The 21,903-nt window shown below is 40.4% G+C and overlaps 1 protein-coding gene across 3 annotated transcripts in view; it reads left to right on the forward strand.

Moving 5' to 3' along the window:
- asz1 (ankyrin repeat, SAM and basic leucine zipper domain containing 1) overlaps positions 1-21,903 on the forward strand; it is a 185,301-nt gene that overhangs the window by 104,479 nt on the left and 58,919 nt on the right. For all 3 annotated transcript variants that reach the window (XM_068051229.1, XM_068051230.1, XM_068051231.1), the window contains exons 3-4: positions 2,754-2,876; positions 17,035-17,146. In XM_068051229.1, the coding sequence (XP_067907330.1) occupies positions 2,754-2,876; positions 17,035-17,146 (235 nt within the window). The remainder of the gene's footprint in view (positions 1-2,753; positions 2,877-17,034; positions 17,147-21,903) is intronic.

Below are 21,903 nucleotides of genomic sequence, written 5' to 3' on the forward strand. Positions count from 1 at the left end.
CTCCCACAGTCTACCCTCCATAAACCTGAGGTCATCCGAAACTCTGCTGCCTGTGCCTTAATTCGCATTACGTTTTGGTCACCTATCAGCCCTTTATTCGCTGCCGGTCAAGCAGCGCCTTGATTTTAAAATTCTCGTGCCTGTTTTCAAATCCCTCCATGACCTCTCCCCTCACTATCTATGTAATCTCCTCCAGCCCCACTACCCTCCAAGATATCTGTGCTGCTCTAATTCTGGCCTCTTCATCATCCCCGATTTTAATCGCTTCACCATTGGTGGCCGTGCCTTTAGTTGCCTCGGCCCTAAGCTCTGGAAAACCATCCCTACCCCTCTCTACCTTGCTTTCCTCTTTTAAGACACTCCTACCTTAAAACCTACCACTTTGACCAAGCTTTTGGTCATCTAACGTAATATCTCCTTATGTGCCTCAATGTCAAATTTTGTCTTATGATGCTCCTTTGAAGCACCTTGGGACATTTTATTACATTAAAGGCACTATATGAATATAAGTTGTTGAATAAAGGGTAAACATTCTACACTTTGTCTCACATTTGAATTGCGCTTTGGTGGAATTGGACGAATACTCATGAAACGGGGAGAGCCTCCAATTGGGTTAGGATATATCCCAGTGTTTACATTGGTTGTAGATTGTGTACCTTTTTTGTTAATTATGTTGTATAAATGCAGACAGATGTAAGGATAAGACAGGTTGAAGATTGAAGCACCAGATGGTGGCAGCAGAGTTCTTAGCAACAGTCTGTTGGTCCCATGTTAAAGCTTTAGTAATCAGATTCATGCTGGTTAACACTCAAATAACCTTTCCAATGCCTGTAGAGCTTATTGGGGAAAAAAATCGTGTCCAACATTATAAGATTTTATTCAAAACTTTCCGTTATACATATACTGAAATAAGTGACTAACTTATTCTGACAATTCTGGAATTGAACAGCGAAAATAAATATTATAAAATAAATGATACCTGGACTCCAGGGGTTGAGATACGAGGAGAGATTAAACAAACTAGGGTTGTAGTTATTGGAATTTAGAAGGTTAAGGGATAATTTGATCGAAGATTTCAAGATATTAAGGGAACTGAGAGCAGATTTGGAGAAACTGTTCTTGCTTGGTGGGGTGTCTAGGAGGAGGGGGCATAGTCAAATACTAATCGCAGCTCCTCAGGTATTGAAGTAGTCCGTGTCCATATGCAGCAAGACCCGGACAACATTCCAGCTTGGGCTGATAAGTAAATAGCAAGTAACACTCGTGCCACACAAGGGCCAGGCAATGACGATCTCCAGCAAGAGAGAATCTAATCATCCCCCCTTGACATTCAATGGAGGTTACCATTGATCAGAAACTTAACTGGACCAACCATTTAAATACAATGGCTACAAAAGCAGTTCAGCGGCTGAGAATTCTGCGAGTAACCCACATCCTGACTCCCCAAAGCCTGTTCAGTATCTACAAAGCACAAGTCAGGAGTGTGATGGAATACTCTCCACTTGCCTGGATGAATGCGGCTCCTACAACACTCGGGAAGTTTGATACCATCCAGGACAAAGCAGTTTGCTTGATTGTCACTCCTTAAATCACCACCTTAAACATTCACTCCCTCCACCTCCAGTGCACAGTGGCAGCAGTGTGTACCATGTATAAGATGCACTGCAGCAACTCACCATGCTTACTTTGACAGCACTTTCTAATCCTGCGATCTCTTCCACCTAGAAGGACAAGGGCAGCAGATGTGTGGAAACACCACCATCTGCAGGTTCCCATCCAAGCTGCACAGCATCCTGACTTGGAACTATATCACCGTTCCTTTGCTGTCACTGGATCAATATCCTGGAACTCCCTCCCTGTGGGTGTACCGCACCTAATGGACTGCAGTGGTTCAAGAAGGTAGCTCACCACCACATTCTTGAGGACAATTATTGATGGGTAACAATGTTGGCCTTGCCAGCAATACCCACATCCCTTGAAACAAATTTTTGAAAAATTTTATGAGGCAACTCAGCAGTTCTCAGTGCCCTATTGCAAATTAAACAAGAAGCTCATCGCTATTTCATTTCAGCACATGAGCATAATGCAACTTTAATATGTTTTGCTAGACCAATGACTATGTTGAAATATTTAGATATTGGGAAGTTCCTGTTAAACTGAATCATGCATGCTTGGTTGATGGCTATTATAAGAAACATGGGAATGAAGCTGCAGTTTTTATGGGCGGCGCAGTGGTTAGCACCACAGCCTCACAGCTCCAGCGACCCAGGTTCAGTTCTGGGTACTGCCTATGTGGAGTTTTCAAGTTCTCCCTGTGACAGCGTGGGTTGCCGCCAGGTGCTCCGGTTTCCTCCCACTGCCAAAGACTTGCAGGTTGATAGGTAAATTGGCCATTGTAAATTGCCCCTAGTGTAGGTAGGTGGTAGGAGAGTGGTAGGGAATATGGGATTAATGTAGGAGGGGATGTGGTAGGGAATATGGGATTAATGTAGGATTAGTATAAATGGGTGGTTGATGGTCAGCACAGACTCGGGCCTGTTTCAGTGCTGTACCTCTCTCTCTCTCTTTTCATTGATCTTGGTTTGCAGATTTGTAAAATATCTCCAAAGGACACACGTAATCTCTCCAGCATGAATACATGTTTCTTGAGACGTGAATAAATATAGGACATGCAGGATATTAATTTTAGTAGGCCTTTTACAATATAAACTTTAGTTTTAAACCAGACCTCTAATCTACAACTTTTACCACAGGCGTAGATGTGGAAACACGTTTCAGTTTTGGTTGGACACCATTGATGTATGCTGCAAGTGTAGCTAACATTGAAATCACTCGTCATCTTCTCGATAGAGGTGCTAATGCAAGTTTTGCAAAAGGTAAGGTACTTTTATTCTGAACTGCAGATTGCACAGGTACACAGTTAATGACTATGACTAGAATGAAAGAACCAGAATTAAGTACAATTTAAGTGTATGCAGTAACGTATGTTCAGCTGCAGAAAAAAGAACTAGATTTTCAGTGGTGGAAGTCAGTTGTGTTATTGAGGGTGAGGGCTGAAATGTCTAATGTTACTGCTTAGTTCAGTATGAAACAGGATGAGGCAAATTCTAAAAGGTTTTTTTTCAGCGTGTTGTAATTCAGTTTGTCAACCAAAAAGATGACTCTGCATGAATACCGGGGTGACGGAAGTAGTGCTTTCTTCAAACAAGCTTGAAGAGAAAACATTGTGAAATCAAATCTTTACAAAGTAATTATTTCTGCTGTATATTTGGTTGTGCTGGTTATGTTGCATTAAATAAAAATCAATTATGGTGTCAGATAGAAAGGAATGTACTGTTTTATAGGATTCTGATTAAACAAAAACTGCTGTTAATCTGTGGGGCAATAAAACCTAACCAGTTTGGATGAATAGAGAATGCATCAGTAGTGTATTTATGAAGATAATTGAATACAATCAGATTACAGATCACAAGTCGTTTCACCAGATCAAGTCCAATTTTAGTATAATCAAATTCTAAATGTTGATATATCAAATGAAGAAAAAACGCAATATGCTTGAAAAGAAACTACTTAGTTCTACTCTTCAATCATTTTGGAAAGCTTCAAGAATCTTAGGGAAAAAGCAGTGATATACAAAAATCTCCACAGAAAGATGAAGATTGCAAAGAGGAGCAATGACTGAATATTATGGAAGTTGAGGTAATAAGCACTCTTTTAGAACCCAAACTACCTGCTGCTGTAAGGGGTTATGGCCAGGCATAAAGCTGAGGCATTGCTTACAATAGCATTCTGGGACACCGGTGAATCCAGAGGAGTCCTAAATCTTGAGAGAGGTCAGATATATTAAGGCTGGCTGTTAAGTCATCAGGATCCTTAAACTCTGATGAAGTGAAAAATGTTAGTGCATTTAGCCAAAACTCATCCATCCCTGCTTAATCTGGAATCCTCCCAAGTAAAGAATGAACGACTTGCAAATAGATTGACAAGTAAATGGATTGATAGAATGAATGGAATAGTGTAAAAATGAATGTCCTTCAAAGATTGCCTGCATTGGATGGGCTCAATCCTTTTACTGGAACATTAGGAGCTAGAGAAATGTTTTTAATTGAGTCAAATGAACCTTCGGACATTCTGATGAAATTAGATTTTGAATTAATAAGGCAGAAAAATGTGAAAGAGCCCTTGATCATCAAAGGTTGTTTCAATTTACTAATGAAATATTTAGTCCTGAATATGTTATGCTGCCAGTCATATTGCCCAGCATGTCAATCCATTTTTGAAATACCTGGTATTCTGCCAAAGAGTTTACCAGGGCCGTATCTTAGAAGGGTCTTCACCTCCCAGCACTCTGCTAATGTGGTATGTTCCACTTCACACAACTTGGTTCTTGTGTCCCCCCCCTGGGCACGATAATCGATTTAGTGCGAGTTTTGTGCTGTGGGTCCATATCCAGTGGAAACGGAATCAAAATAACCTTAAAAACTATAAAAGAGACTTTTATCCTGTTGGTCTAGATTTGATTTACTTCAGGTCTCAGAATTAAAAGGATAATTTGCGAACTCTCTTCATGGTTCATTTGGTTCTTGTGTGTTTTGAAATGATGTTGTAAGTGAAGGAACAGATGTCAGTTCATTAATAACAGCTGTGTAAACTAAGCAAGCAAACTACATCTGAGAAGAAAAATCAAAGGAATTAATCCATGCCTTTGTTTTTCCATATTAATAGACCATTTTATGCATATTCCACTAACAAAATTTTTTTTAAAAAACCAGCTAAAAGGAATGAAGAACAAATTCAACATCCTTTTATTCTATCAATTTAATTCAGTTCTGTTAATTTAAAAGCAATCATTTTGTGTAAACATTTGATGGTATCATTGGAGGAATGCATAGAGGTAATTGCACTCAAAGGTGCAGAGAAACCAAATTAACACATTCACAACTCAAGCATTAGTACTCTGACTAATGATAGCAAGTGATATTAACTCAGTTTACTGTTGGGATCACTAAATTCCTCAAATTTACAATCCATATGATGTCAGAGGACTAGGAGAGACAGAGTTAGAAATAATACAGAATTAGGTTGGATCATAGAAAAGACAAGGCCTAATTTAGGTTTGGAGTGCATGTGCATAAATGTGTTTGATTAATAAGGTTGGTGAGCTGCAGGTGCACATGGGAATATTATGTCGTGGCAATAACTGAGATCTGGCTCAAAAAATGGAGGATTGGTTATTTAATATGCCTGGGTTCAAGGTAGTTAGGAAAGATAGGGAAGGGCAAAAAGGAGGAGGAGTAGCAGTTTTGATTAAGGAAAATATTACAGTGCTAGAAAGAGAGAATGTCCTTGAAGGGTCAAAGACAGATTCTATTTGGTTGGAGTTCAGAAACAATAAAAGGACTATTACAATACTTCGTGTATTTTATAGGCCACCAAATCGCGGGAAGCAAGATAGATGAACAGATTTCCAAAGAAATTACTGAGAGGTACAAGAACTATAGAGTAGTGATAAGAGATTTGAACTGCTTGTGTTAAGGGCAGTGAATTTCTGAAGTTTGTTCAGGAGAAATTCTCGATTACTCTGTTTCCTGCCGAATGAGGAAGGAGGTATTTCTGGGTCTAATCCTGCGGAATGAATTGGTCAAGTGCAGAATGTCACAGTGGGGGAGCATCTCGAGAATAGTGATCGTAGTATCATTAAATTTACATTAGTTATGGAGAAGGGAAAGGAGAAATCTGGAATAAAAAAATTTTAACTGGAGGATGGTTAATTGCCGTGAATTGAGGAGCGATCTGGCCCCAGTAAAGTGAAGTCAGAATGACAGGCAGAAAAGAAGTGGATCAATGGATCGCCTTTGAAGAGGATATGGTTCGCATGTAGCCTAGGAGATTATGCAGAAAAAGGTGACATTTGAAGGATGTCAGCTTGGTAATACAAGAGAGTATCAGGCGGAATATCTAAAGTACAGGGGAGAAGCAAAAAAGGTAATGAGAGGCAAAAAGGCAATACAAGTGTAGATTGGCAGCTAACATAAAAGGGAATCCAAAGAGCTTTTATAGACATGTTAACAGTAATGGAGGAGCAGTGGGGCCCTGATTAGAGACCAATATGGGGATGTATTGGTTGAAGAAGAAAGCACGACTGAGGCACTAAATGAGTACTTTGCATTGGTGTTTATCAAGGAAGAGGACTTTGCCTAAGCTAGGGTAAATGAGGAATACTAGATGAGATAAAAATAGATGAAGATGTACTTGAAAGGCTGTCAGAACTTAGTGTAGATAAATCACCCAATGGTGGGGAAGTTTTTATAAACAATAATCTGGAAGAAATTTAACAGCCAATTGCCCAAGCAATGACTAATAAAGGTGAGTCAGCATATCTTGTTTGACAACTTGAGTTTTTAAATGAGGTAATAGAGAGGGTGGATAAGGGCAGTGCAGTTGATATTGTGTTTATGGACTTTCAAAAGCCATTGAATTAAGTACCATATATTCGGCATGTTGGCAAAATTGAAGCCCATGGGATAAAAGGGGCAGTAACAGCATGGATATAAAATTGGCAATGGGATAAAAAGCAGAGTTGCAGTCAATGATTCTTTTTCAGACTGGAAGAGGTATACAGTGGTGGTCCCCAGGGTTCAGTACTAGAATCACTGCTGTTTTTAATGACTTGCACCTGGGTACAGGGAACAATTTCAAAATTTGCAGATGGCCTAAAACTTGGAAGTGTGGTAAACATTGAGCAAGATAGCAGTAGACTCCAAGAGGGCACAGACAGGCTTGTGGACAAATGGCAGATGAAATTCAAAGCAAGAATGTCTGAGGTGATGCATTTTGCTAGGAAAGGGGAAGGGAGACTATACATACTAAATAGTACAATTTTAAAGGGGATGTAAGAACAGAGACACCTAGGGGTGTTTGTGCACAAATCTTTGAAGGTGGCAGGACAGGTTAACAAAGCAGTTAATAAAGGATATGGGCTTTGCAAATAGAGACAAAGAACAAAAGCCAGGAAATTTTGCGAAACCTACATAAAACGCTAATTTGTCCCCAGCTGGAGTATTGTGCCTAATCTGGGCACCACACTTTAGGAAGGACATGAAGGCTTTGGAGAGGGTACAGAAGTGATTTGCTAAATGGTTCCAGGGATGAGGGATTGTGGATACATGGATAAATGTAAGTCTTTCTTTCTTTCTTTCTTTCTTACTTAGACACTAAAGAAGCTGAAGTTGCTGTCCTTCACGCATAGAAGGCTAAGAGGAAAATTGATAGAGGTGTTCAAATTATGAAGGGCTTAGATATAGTAAATAAAGAGAAACTGTTTCCACTGCTTGAAGGGTTGATAATCAGAGGGCACAGAATTAAGGTGATTGGTAAAAGAACTAGAGGCAACACAAGGAGAAACTTGTTTATGCAAAGAGTGCTTAGGATTTTTACTGCACTGCCTGATAAAGTGCTGGAAACTGATTCACTAGTAGCTTTCAGAAGAGAATTGGATAAATACTTAAAGGAGAAAAGAATTGCAAGGATATGGGGAAAGAACAAGGGGAGTGTGACTAACTGGATTGCTCTTCAAACTCAATGGGCCACATGGCAGCCCCTGTGTTGTACTATTCTATGATTCTAACTGTTGAGAGCATGTGTGAACATTTACAGAGATGGGAGGAAAGACACTTGGGTGTTCAAGTTAACCATAGTTTTTTTTTAAACCAATATTCTTTATAATTTGAGAAGCATTTTACAATGGTGGGAATTAACACAGCTTCCACAGATCTTGCTAAAGGATGAACTAAAATAACATTTTACTTTGACCTAGGGTATAATTGGGGCACTATACTTTGAAAAGCAGATGACAATGACAAGGTGGTTACACCTGAGCAAACACTCCGCTATAAATTATCCATAAATTAGATCTAACTGTTCAGGTGTTTCAATGTAGTTTAAGCATCCAATTAAGCATCTAGAACAACAACTTGCATTGATATAGCACCTTGAGAAGAACTTCGCAAGGTGCTTCGCAGCAGTTGGTCTTGAAATATTGTCTTTTAATGGAAAACTTTGGGAATATATCAAAATAGTATGAGTGCTTTGATTATAAATCAATTCCTGCCCATCTTCAAAGGAAACTTTGCTTTGTAAGTTGTTGCAAAGGAGCACCATAGAAAATTCTGAGAGATCCTGGTAACCAAATATGTGCAGCAGGATGTTTTGGAGTACTTTATAAAAGGCTACAAATACAGTCACTGTAGGTTGACACTTTAATGGACCTCATACTGTGTGTAGTATGTTGCCTAATTCTGATCTTTTATTTTAATAAATGTTATAATTTTAGCATTTTCTATAAATACTTGTGTATAAACAGATTTGTGGATAAGGCCACCCACCTCCCATGCTACTCATGTAATCTTATCAGCGTATCCCCTCTATTTCTTTCTCCCTCATGTACTTACCTAGCTTTCCCTTAACTGCATCTGTAGTATTCACTTCAAGTATTCCATGTCTTTTCGCATTTCAATCAGTCTATCTGATTTGTTTTTCCTCTTCAATGCTGTGATATTTAAGTGGCAAGTTGCTCTCTCAATGTCTGCTCTGTTTCTATCGATTCCACTCAGCAAAAGTTAGGAGAAGTTGCCATTTGATTCCTTGCACTGCACAAGTGGAGTAAGGCAGCTGATTGCAGTAGCTGATAGGATTGTTCTGGTACAGTGCTGCTGCTGGTTCATTGCCTTTGTGATTTCTTTCCTAGGAGGGAAGCACAAGGAAGGATATGACTTGTGTGTAAGATGCTCTACAAGTCTTTGCCCCAAACCTCAACCTCACTATCTAGAGCGACTTTTCCACTTTTAAAGTTTTGATCACTAAGGCTATCGTTAACCTTTTCCCTTCCCCCTTACCACTGGCATTCCCCATGCCTTCCCTCAATTCCACTGCCCTTGCCATCCACCCTTTTCTCCAACAACAACTTGCATTTATATAGCACTTTTAGCATAACAAAACATCCCAAGGCACTTTACAAGTGTTATCAAACAAAATTTGACACTGAGCCACATAAGGATATGTTAGGCCTGATGACCAAAAGCTTGGTCAAAGAGGTAGGTTTTGAGGAGTGCCTTAAGGAGGAAAGAGATGTAGAAAGATTTAGGGAGGGCGACACAGCCACCAAGGGTGCAACGATTAAAATCAGGAATGCTCAAGAGATCTCTGGCTGGTGGAGATCAGAGAAATAGGGAGGGATGGGGTCATGGAGGAATTTGAAAACAAGGATGAATATTTTAAAATCAAAGCGTTGCTTAACCAGAAGCCAATGTAGGTCAACTCCCTCACTAATTCAATACCAAACTCACAACTTCCTTTAGGCTTCCATCTGGCCTGATACCTCTGGTGCTGTTGACCTACCAACAAAATCATTCAATATCTCCTATTCCTAGTACGGCTGTTATCTTGGCTCCTTTAACAAACTTGAGTGCACCTGGCCCACAACTGTCTCAATCATTCTTTGCAGATCTGGCTTGACCAGATTAATCACTATCCAGGTCTTGTTTCTTCCATGATGAACCATCGCTTCAACCCCCATCCTTCCCTCTCCACAACCCTTACTTCCAACTATAGTACCAAATCTTCATCTCCAAGTTTGAGACTACCTGTGTAGTTGCCTAAGCTGTCATTTTTCCTTTCCTTATTTCTAGTCCCCTCTGATCCCCTGCCATTCTGTAGATTTCTCTTCCAACTTCACCCACCCCCCCCCCCACTCCCAAGTTCATCCCTTTCAAGCGACCTGCCTCATGCTCCCTCAAACCCCTGCTATGTCAGCGAAACTTTCAACCACTCTTCATATCCTCATGCTTGATTATATCCCCATAAATAACCTCTCTGTATCTGTGGCCATGGTGTTGTTTCTCTCCTTATCCACCTCAACCTTTTTTGGTGTTTGCAGTTGACCGTGCTATTCTCCTTCATCCCTTTTCCTGTATAGTCCAGCTACCTGGAGTTGCTGTTTCATTCTTCCACGCCTATCTGTCTCAATGTGACAATCAAATCATAACCAGTAGCTTATATTTTCATCTGCTCAACCCGTCCAACGCATTCAAATTCAGCAATCCCCCAAAGGGCGGCACAGTGGCGCAGTGGTTAGCACCGCAGCCTCACAGCTCCAGGGACCCGGGTTCGATTCTGGGTACTGCCTGTGCGGAGTTTGCAAGTTCTCCCTGTGACCGCGTGGGTTTTCCCCGGGTGCTCCGGTTTCCTCCCACAGCCAAAGACTTGCAGGTGATAGGTAAATTGGCCGTTGTAAATTGACCCTAGTGTAGGTAGGTGATAGGGAATATGGGATTCCTGTAGGGTTAGTATAAATGGGTGGTTGTTGGTCGGCACAGACTCGGTGGGCCAAAGGGCCTGTTTCAGTGCTGTATCTCTAAATTCATCTTTGCCCACTCCACTTCCTCATCTACATGCTAGCCATAGGTGACATCATAGGCATGAGGACAACTTGCATATGAATGTTGATAACACGTGTGTCTACTTCTCTTGATCCATTAGATTAGTTTTGTGCTGCCTGACTCCATTTGAACAGCTGAAACAAGCAATGTGAAAATTGAGTGAACTTCTCAAACTAGGGATGAACTTCAATTTCTACACACTATTTATCACAAAGACTGCTTATTTCCACTTCCACATCACCATCATCTGCGGCCTATGTATCACCTCCAGTGCCATGTTTGTCAACTCTAGACTTAATTTATCCAGCATTTTACTCAGCCTTATCTTTCACTGTCAACAAATTCCCCTGTCACCAGTGACACCATGTCATTTAATTTAATAATCTCGTCAGTTCGTCCTGGCCTCATTCCACCACATTTTACTTAGCATATACAACACAGAAACAAGTTATTTGACCCTACCAGTCCATGCCAGTGTTTATATTCTACTCAGGCCTCCTCCCATCCTTCCTCATCTAACCATCAGTATTATACCCTATTCCCTTCTCCGTTAATTGATTTGCTAGTGCTGTTGGGGAGAGTTTAAACTAACTTGGCAAGGGTGTGGGAACCAGGAGATAATACAAGAGAGGAACACCAAGGTGCATAGTGAGTTGCAAGGGACAGGTAGGACTAGAATAGGAAATAGGAAAGTACTAGGTGGGGTCAAAGTGTGTGTGTTCGACAGTACTAGAACCATAGAACTATAATAAAAAAGTTAGGGTGCAGAAGGAGGCCATTCAGCCCATCGTGTCTGTGCCAGCTGAAAAACTAGCTGCCTAATCTAATCCCACCTTCCAGCACCTGGTCTATAGCCTTGCAGGTTACAACACTTCAGGTGCATGTCCGGGTATGTTTTAAATGAACTGAGGGTTTCTGCCTCCACCACCGATCCAGGCAGTGAATTCCAGACACCCACCACCCTCTGGGTGAAAAAGTTTTTCTTCTTCTCCCCTCTAATCCTTCTAGCAATTGCCTTAAATCTGTGCCCCTGGTAATTGACCTCTCCACCAGGGGAAACAGGTCCTTCCTGTCTACTTTATCCAGGCCCCTCATAATTTTGTACAGCTCAATTGAGTTACCCCTCAACCTCCTATGTTCTGAGGAAAACAACTCTAGCTAATCCAATCTTTCCTCATAGCTGTAACTTTGAAGTCCTGGCAACATTCTTGTAAATCTCTTCTGTACTCTCTCCAGAGCAATTATGTCCTTCCTGTAATGTGGTGACCAGAACTGTACACAATACTCCAACTGTGGCCTAATCAGCGTTTTATACAGTTGGAGCATTACATTCCTGCTTTTGTATTCTGTACCTCAGCCAATAAAGGAATGCATTCCATATGCCTTCTTTACCACGCTATCTACCTGTCCTGCCACTTTCAGGGACCTGTGGACATGCACTCCAAGGTCTCTCACTTCTACCCTACTCAAAATCCTCCCATTTATTGTGTATTCTCTTGATTTGTTTGCCCTCCCCAAATGCATTACCTCACACTTTTCCAGATCGAATTCCATTCGCCACTTTTCTGCCCCAACCATTGATATTGTGGAGTCTACAGCTATCAACCACACAGTCAATTTTTGTGTCATTGCAAATTTCCCAATCGTGCCTCTCATATTTAAGTCCAAATCATTAATATATACCACAAACAGTAAGGGACCCAACACTGAGCCCTGTGGAATGCCACTGGAACCCGCTTTCCATTCGTAAAAGCATCTGTCAACCACTACCCTTTGTTTCCTGTCACTGAGCCAATTTTGGATCCAACTGGCCACATTCTCCTGTATCCCATGGGCTTTTATTTTTCTGACCAGTCTGCCATGTGTACTCTGCAGGGCTACGAACCAAATGCTGGAAGGTGGGATTAGAATAGGTGGATCATTTTTTGGCCAGCACAGACACGATGGGCCTAGTGGCCTTTTTCTGTGCCTTAAATGTTCTATGATTCTATGTGGGACCTTGTCAAATGCCTTACAAAAATCCATGTAAACCACATCCACTGCACTACCCCCATCAATCCTTCTTGTTACTTCCTCAAAAAATTCAATCAAGTTAGTAAGGCGCAACCTTTCCTTAACAAATCCATGCTGACTATCCCTGATTAATCTGTGCCTTTCTAAGTGGCAGTTTATCCTGTCTATTAGAATTTATTCTAATAATTTACCCACCACCGAGGTCAAACTGACCAGCCTATAATCATTTGGCCTAACCATCGTACCCTTTTTAAACAATGGTACATGCTCGAAGATCTCCAGTCCTCTGGTACCTTGCCAGTATCTAGTGAAGATTTGACGAGGATCCTCAGACCATCCGCTATTTCCTCCCTGACTTCCTTTAACAATCTGGGATGCAATCTGGCGATTTATCTGCTTTCAGACCCTCTTGTACTTCCTCTCTCTCTATGCTTATCGTATCTAATATTTCACACTCCTCTTTTACGACAATGTTTCCATCATCCCTCTCCTTTGAAGGGAATAGTTCTGTATTAGGTAGCAGTGGACTGAGAAGGACTAAGAGAAATACAAAGACAAAATTACATTGCATGTGTGTAAACGTCCAAAGTATGGTGATGAAGGTTGGTGAGCTACAAGCACAAATAGTATGGGAATATGATGTGTCAGTAATGGAAACGTGGCTTGAAATGGTGAGGACTGGGCGTTTAATATACAAGAATATAGTGTTCAGGAAAGATACAGAAGGAAAAAAGGGAAGTGGGATGGCAGTCGTGATTAGGGAAGGCATTGCTATGCTGGCAAGGGCAGATGTCCTCGAAGGAACCAGGACAGAATCCATTTATTTAGAGTTGAGTAAAAAGGGTATGATCACATTTCATAGGCCTCCAAATAGTGAGAGGGAGATAGAGGACCAAATCTGCAGGGTAATCAGAGATATGCAAGAACTATAGAGTGGTGATATTGGGGTAGTTTAATTACCCAAATATCGATTGGGATAATTTTAGAGTAAAGGGCAAGGAGGGGGAGGAATTTCCAAAATATGTTCAGGAGAGCTTCCTTGGTCAGTATGTTCTCAGCCCAACTCGAAAAGAGGCATTGCTGGATCTGGTACTGGGAAATGAGGTGGGCCAAATCGACCAAGTGACTGTGGGGGAGCACTTGGGTAAGAGTGATCATTGTACCATAAGGTTTAGACTAGTAATGCAGAACAGCAAGGAACAAAATAAGGTAGAATGTCTAGATGAAAGACGGCTAATTTCAACGTAATGAGAAGGGATCTAGCCAGGGTAGAATGGAACCAAAGACTAGCAAGAAGAGCTGTATCGGAACTATGGGTTATCTTTAAGGAAGAAATGCTTCAGGTACAGACTAGAAACATTCCAGCAAGGTTGAAAGGTAGGGGAACCAAGAACAGGGCTCCTGGGTTGACGAGGGAGATAGAGATGATGATGAAACAAAAAAAAGAGGGTGTATGATGCATGTCAAGTCAACCCATCAAGTGAGAACCAGGCCATATACAAAAGTTGAGAGGGGAGGTGAAGAGAAAAATAAAACTGGCAAGAGAGAATATGAAAATAGAATGGCAGCCAACATAAAAGGGACCCCAAGGATCTTCAATTGGCATGTAAATAGTAAACATGTAGTAAGAGAAGAACTGGGGACGATGAGGGACAGAGAGGGTAATATATGCTTAGAGGCGTATCGGTATCACTAAGGAAATGGAAGCAGAGAGAGTAGAGGCAGTGGATAGAATAAAAATTGAGAGGGGGGGAGGAATTAAAAAGGTTGGCTGTGCTTAGGGTGGTTAAGTCATCTGGTACAGATGGCTTGCATCCGAGGTTGCTAACGAAAGTGGGGATGGAGATAGCGGAAGAGCTTGCCATAATCTTCCAATCTCCCCTGGATACGGGGGAGGTGCCAGAGGATTGGAGAGTGGTGCAAGTGACACCCTATTCATGAAAGGGTGTAAGGACAGTCCTAGCAACTACAGGCCGGTTAGTTTAACATCAGTGGTGGGTAAGGTTTTAGAAACTATAATCGGAAAATGTCAACAGAGACTTGGAGAGGCTCAAGTTAATTAAAGATAGTCAGCATGGATTTGTAAAAGGCAGATCATGCTTGACTAATTGAATTTTTTGTTGAAGTAACAGCAAAGTTTGATGTGGTGGATGTTGCTTATATGGATTTTAAGAAAATGTTTGATAAGGTACCACATAAAAAAACAGGTTAACAAAATTGAGGCTCATGGAATAGGAAGGTCAGTGTCCAATTGGATGAAAGATTGGCTTAAGGACAAAAACCATGAGTCATAATAGTTGCTTTTCAGACTGGAGGATGGTAGGCAGTGGTGTTCCCCAAGGGTCAGTGCTGGGGTCACTGTTTTTTTTGTTATCTATAAATGACTTGGATCTTTGAATACAGAGTAAAATCTCAAAATTTGCTGACAACGACAAACTTGGAGCTGCGGCAAATAGTGAGGATTAATATGAACCGCCTGCAAAAGGACATAGATAGGCGAGCAGAATGGGCAGATGGAATTTAATATTGACAAATGTGAGGTGATGCATTTTGGCAGAAGGAATAGGGAGAGGCAATATATACTTAATAGCACAGTTTTAAAGAGTGTGCAGGAACAGAGGGACCTGGGAGTGCAAGTGTATAGCATTACAACCGAGTTGGGAGCAATGCACTGTCAGTTCAGTCCCATCACTCCACAGGTCACAGCATATTATTATAGTTTTCCCACCTAACTGGAAAACAGCCAAATTAAACACTTTAGTAACCTCCAGAATAAAACAGACCAAACCAGGTAACTTTAGACAACAACAAATTAATTATTTATTAGTAAACTAAATCTTAACACTACTAAGATAAATTTATGTCTAATGACCTAATAACTTTTTTCAGATCACAGGCTTCAGTTACACTGACAGTTAAATAGGATTTCATCGGTTGGAAATGTATTTCACTTCTAACAAACAAGATCACTAGTTATTCATTAACCTTTTTATCTCACTTTTACATTTTGTATAGTGAAATTTAAGCTAATTAATCTATTTTGGAGGGTGTGATGTATAGTAAATTCTGTTTCTATAAACTTATCTGTCTCCCATTGGATTGTGGTGGAGCACAAGGAATGATGCTGTGAAAGAGATTAGCTCTGCTTATAGCCTTGTGGAACTATTCCTTCTGTTTCTCTATTGTTCACTGGGAGAAAGAGAAATTCTACGCCTGTACCCTTTTCATACTGTAGTTCAGTCTTCTATTGCTATGTGAGTGGACCTATTTTACAACATTTCCATTACTGATGATTTATGTTTTAAACTTTGTACAGGGTCTGTAATTTTGAGAATAACATTTTAATACCAAAAATCTATTTGAAGTCTAGTTATATGTATGAAATTAGTGCAAGTTCTCAAATTTGAGTATTTTTCAGAGTTTTAGTTATTGTCAACTGAAATGTGACAATAATAAGCATTGGAAGAGGTGGGACAAAGTTACTGTAAGTAGGACAAAACTAAGCCAAATTGGAAACAGCTCCAGACCAAAAACCCGCAAATTCTGATGCCTATTTAATTTTCTGAATGACTATGACGTAGGTTAACGTAAAATCTCAGATCTACTTTGTTCCATTGTATATGTTTAAACTTGTAAATCCTGCTTTTTAAATTGACCACATCTGTGAACACAAGTGGACTGTGCTAAGACATTCATTCATATAATTTGTAGTTACTGAGCTGCTGAACATTGCATGTAGTGAGCAGATGGTTAAGAGTTTGCTCAAGAGGGTAATTGGTGCTTGAGGCTTCAACAGGAAGCAATTATTTTGCATGCGTCAAAATTCCAACTTAGCTACGTTATAAAATAACTACCAAATTCATGCATTTATTCCGACAATACTGATAAAAACTTACATGGATTCTTGATTGTATCGTATCGTGTAAAAGTCTGCTGAAAGCTAGATGCTTTATGCAGTGAGACTGTGAAAGACTTATTTCCTACATAAAATGACTGAATCTATTTTACAACTTGTGCATTTTTTTTACATTTTACTGAACCACAAAAAGTGCAAGGAATATTGTTAAACAATTTTATTAAACCTTTTAATTTTTGATTTATATTATAAAGTAAATTGCATCACTTTATTTTTATGCATAAATATTTGTTAATCTGACAAATATTTGTTGATTTGTGTTGTTAGTAATTTAGATAATGACCTAACAAAAGAGTGTATGTTGAATTTGTTTGGTGCCTAAATCACTGCATTTCATCACATTTCAACTGTTTAATTTTGCAGCACATCAAAATCACATTTTATTTAGTTATCCAATAGAAATGCTGCTTTATATCTATTTTGTTGTTTGAAAACTGAAGTACCAAGTCTATACTAATAAAATTAAATTTGCTATAATGAAAATTCAATCATTAATTTGTATTGGTGCAATAGGTAGAATTATTTGAATTTTCTACTACGTAGATTATTTTCACAGTTGCATCAAATTGTTTCACAATATTCCTTGCACTTTTTGTGTTTCAGATATTTGTACTTCCTCTAGGCATTTTCCTTTTTTCAGGACTATATTTTGTTTTTTTACATCTGTAGATCAGTATACAGTGTTGATGGCTGCCTGTGCTAGCAGTGAGTCAGAAGAAAAAGTGGTGAAGTGCGTAGAGTTGCTGTTGTCCAGAAATGCAAATCCAAATACTTTCGGCAGGTATGAACATTTACTATATATCTCTAAACTGCATTTATGAAAAGGCCCAAGGGCAGTGTTGAGTCCTGCTCACAAGATTCATATCCTTTCCTAATAACAAAATCCAGTGTGGTTTTGGCCAAGGTCTAGAAGCAAATTTCTAGATGGCTGGAACAGAGAGAGTTAAAATGATGAAAACAGGAAAGGGAAGGGTGCAGGATAAAGTTTTCCACATTTGCCCTCTACATTTCTACCTCTTACAAAACATTTAATAGATGTCATATTGTGGTAGCCTGGTTGTTGCAGCAGATAATGCACTTGAGTTTCAGCTTCAAGACCCAGGTCTAAGTACTAGGCTTAACATTTTCTATCAGCTCACCTTGGCTGTGTATCTGCAAGAAAATTTTCTGGTAGCCGCTCCGCCTGGAATGTTGACCAGAGAGCACCATTCAGAGCCTCCGTGCAGATATCCATGGATAGGAATTCATGGTCTTTCTGGTCAAAGCCGCAGTGCAAATGTAGAGTAATCTTTTTTCCTGAGGGGTAAGGACAGGGCAGGTGCAGCCCATAACATGCAGGAGATTTTAAAACATTTGTTCTGAACTCAGTGAGTTAGGTCATGATGTAATAGAAGTCCTACATATTCAGTTGTTGCCAGGGATGAGGGGTTGAAGCTATGGAAAAACCCTTTATGAACCTTTAGCCTCTGTGTCAGGACCACAACGTAATGAAATTACTCCTATAGTATGTTGCAATTTAATCTTATGTTCCACGCATATTGCTGTAACCAGTTACTTTACAGAATCCTGTTCCAGTTTATTTGACTATGTCTGTTCTTGCTTTTGCAACCTTCAACCCGACTTTTAAATAGATATTTATCCAGTCGTTTTTAAAGGAGCCAACGGACTGAGTCTGTACTGCTTTCTGATATTCCGTGGGAGTTAAGATTCCTTCAATCTCTAATTTTAAAGTTTGCCAACTTTGCATACGTGTTTCTATATTCTTTACCCTGGCTTTCAGAAACCAGCCTTATTAATGTCCTCTTGCACTATTCATTACCTACATATCTCTGCTTCTGCAAAATTGTTCCAGCTGTCTCAAAGGAAGGTTATAAGAGATATGATTTCTGAAGTCATAATTAACAATGTGCGGCAAAAACAAAAAATGCCCATTTATAATTTGAATGGCTTCAATTTGCAAAGCTCAGGGAGGACCTCTGGTGGTTGCAAAATTCAGTACATTACAGTACTTTATGAACTTCATGATCTGAACATTTTAAGCCAAAACAGTTTTGGGCCATGCTTACCCTCCTTGACTTACAAATAAAAGTTTTTGCCACCCTGAATTTGATGTGTTTGGGGTATTTAGGAATCTTTGACCCAGTGCATATACAAAATAAAATCTGGCAGCGCCATTGCCATTGTAGTTTATCTCCTGATCATTGCTTTTGTAGCTACACTGTAGAACAGAGTATAAATCAAGAAATAATGGGGGCATTTAAGAAAAGTACTGCAATAATTGTAGGCAATTTTAATCATGTAGATTGGACAAACCAAATTATCAAACGTAGCCTTGAAGAAAGGTTCATAGAGTGCATTTGGGACAGTTTGTTAGAACAATGCATTGTGGAACCAACCAGGGAACAGGCTATTTTAGGTAATGTGTAATGAGACAAGATTAATTAATCTCCTAATAAAGATCCTCTAGGGAAGAGTGATCATAACATGATAGGATTTCATATTCAGTTTGAAGGTGAGAAACTTGGAACTTAAATTTGTGTCTTAAACTTAAATAAAGACAATTACAAAGGTATGAATACAGAATTGGCTAAAGTATACTTGGAAAATAGGTTAAAAGGTAAGACAGTAGACACACATTTAAGGAGTTTTTTCATAACTCTCAAGAAAGATATACTCCATTGAGAAAGAAAGACTCTACGAGAAGGATTAACTATCTGTGGCTAACTAAGGAAGTTAAGGATGGTATCAAATTAAAAGAAAAGGCATACAATGCTGCAAAGATTAGTGGTCAGCCAGAAGGTAGGGAACATTTTAGAACCCAGCAAAGAATGACAAGGTAGAAATTAGAATGAGAATAAATTAGAAAATGTTAAGACAGATAGTAAGAGCTTCTACAAGTTTATAAAAAGATGGTCGTTAAAGTAAATGTTGGTCCCTCAGAGGATGAGACTGGGGAATTAATAATGGGAAACAAAGAAATGGCAGAGATCTTGAACATGTATTTTATATCTGTCTTCATGGTAAAAGACAGTAAAAGCATTCCAAGAATGGTAAAAAAAAAATCAAGGGGCAAAAGGGAGGGAGGAACTTGAAGCAATCACCAGAGAGAAAGGGCGGCGCAGTAGTTAGCACCGCAGCCTCACAGCTCCAGCGACCCGGGTTCGATTCTGGGTACTGCCTGTGTGGAGTTTGCAAGTTCTCCCTGTGACTGCGTGGGTTTTCGCCGGGTGCTCCGGTTTCCTCCCACAGCCAAAGACTTGCAAGTTGATAGGTTAATTGGCCATTATAAATTGCCCCTAGTATAGGTAGGTGGTAGGGGAATTAAGGGAAGGTGGGATGTGAGAGGGTAATGGGATTAATGTAGGATTAGTTTAAATGGGTGGTTGATGGTCGGCACAGACTCAGTGACCCGGAGGGCCTGTTTCAGTGCTGTATCTCTAAATAAAATAAAAAATACTAGGAAAACTGAGACTAAAGGCCTGATGGCCTGCATCCTAGGGTGTTAAATGAAGTGGGGTGCTCAGATAGTGGGTGCATTGGTTGTAATCTTCCAAAATTCCCTAGATTCTGGAAAGTTCCCAGTGGATTGGAAAACTGCAACTGAATATCTGACATTCGGAAAATGTTGGAATCCATTATTAAGGAAGTAGTAAGAGGACATTAGAAAATCATAAAGTCATGAAAGGGAAATAGTGTTTGACCAATTTATTAGATTTTTTTGAGGATGTGACAAGTAGGGTGGACAAAGGGGAACCAGTAGATGTAGTGTATTTGGATTTCTAAAAGGCATTCGATAAGGTGCCACATAAAAGTTTATTGCACGCGATAGGATGGTGTTGGTGGTAATATATTAGCATGGATAGAGGATTGGCCAACTTACAGGAAAAAGTCGGGATAAATAGGTCACTTCCAGGTTGGCAATCTGTAACTAGTGGAGTGCCACAGGGATCAGTGCTGGGGCCTCAAGTATTTACAATCTATATTAATGACAGGTGCAGAGTGTATTGTAGCCTTATTTGCTGATGGTGCAAAGATAGGTGGGGAGGACACACAGTCTGCAAAGGGATATCGGTAGGTTAAGTGAGTGGGCAGAAATTTGGTAATGGAGTATAATGTGGGAAATTGTAAGGTTCAGTAGGAAGAATAGAAAATCAGAATATCATTTAAAGAGAGAGAGACTACAGCATGGTGTGGTACAGAGGGATCCAGGTATCCTGGTGCATGAATCACAAAAAGTTAGCATGCAGGTACAGCAAGTAATTAGGAAGGCAAATGGAGTGTTCATCTTTATTGTAAGGTGGATGGAGTATAAAACTAGGAAGGTCTTGCTACAACTGTACAAGGTTTTGGAGAGACCAGACCTAGAATACTGCATAGTGTTATGGTCTCCTTATTTAAGCAGGGATGTACTTGCATTGGAGGCCGTTCAGAGAACGTTCACAAGATTGATTCCTGGGATGGAGTTGTCTTATGAGCAGGGATGAGAATTTTTTTTTTATTCATTCATGGGATGTGGGTGTCGCTGGCCAGGTCATCATTTCTTGCCCATCCCTACTTGCCCTTGAGAAGGTGGTGGTGAGCTGCCTTCTTGAACCGCTGCAGTCCATGTGGGGTAGGTACACCGACAGTGCTGTTAGGAAGGGAGTTCCAGGATTTTGACCCAGCAACAGTGAAGGAATGGCGATATAGTTCCAAGCCAGGATGGTGTGTGACTTGGAGGGGAACTTGCAGGTGGTGGTGTTCCCATGCATTTGCTGCCCTTGTCCTTCTAGTTGGTAGAGGTCGCGGGTTTGGAAGGTGCTGTCGAAGGAGCCTTGATGCATTGCTGCAGTGCATCTGTAGATGGTGAGCTTCAAGAGTGTTGCTGGAGCTGCATCCATCCAGGCAAGGGGAGAGTATTCCATCACACTCCTGACTTGTGCCTTATAGATGGTAGACAGGCTTTGGGGAGACAGGAAGTGAGTTACTCGCCGCAGGATTCCTAGCCTCTGACCTGCTCTTGTAGCCACGGTATTTATATGGCTTCTCCAGTTCAGTTTCTGGTCAATGGTAGCCCCTAGGATGTTGATAATGGGGGATTCAGCGATGGTAATGCCATTGAATGTCAAGAGGAGATGGTTAGATTCTCTCCTGTTGGAGGTGGTCAGCCCAAGCCTGGACAACCACAGCCATCTTCTTTTGCACTAGGTATGACTCCAACCAGCAGAGAGTTTTCCCCCTGATTCCCATTGAGTCCAATTTTGCTAGGACTCCTTGATGCCATACTTGGTCAAATGCTGCCTTGATGTCAAGGGCAGTCACACTCATCTCACCTCTTGAGTTCAGCTCTTTTCAGGCAAAAGGTGGAATTCTGACATCAGGTTTTTGGAAATCTGCTATTGTCTTCTTCTGGCCTGCCAAAGCTTTAAATGCGGCGCTGTCTGTGATTGGTTAGTGTCTGTGACTGATAGTGGGCTTCCTGGGCAGGGTGAGCGCCGATTGGCGGTTTGCAGCACAGGCGCACTGGGATCGGCTACCACTGTTGTTTTCGGGTAGTTC

Source organism: Heterodontus francisci, chromosome 18, assembly GCF_036365525.1.
Source record: "Heterodontus francisci isolate sHetFra1 chromosome 18, sHetFra1.hap1, whole genome shotgun sequence".
Lineage (NCBI taxonomy): Eukaryota > Metazoa > Chordata > Chondrichthyes > Heterodontiformes > Heterodontidae > Heterodontus > Heterodontus francisci.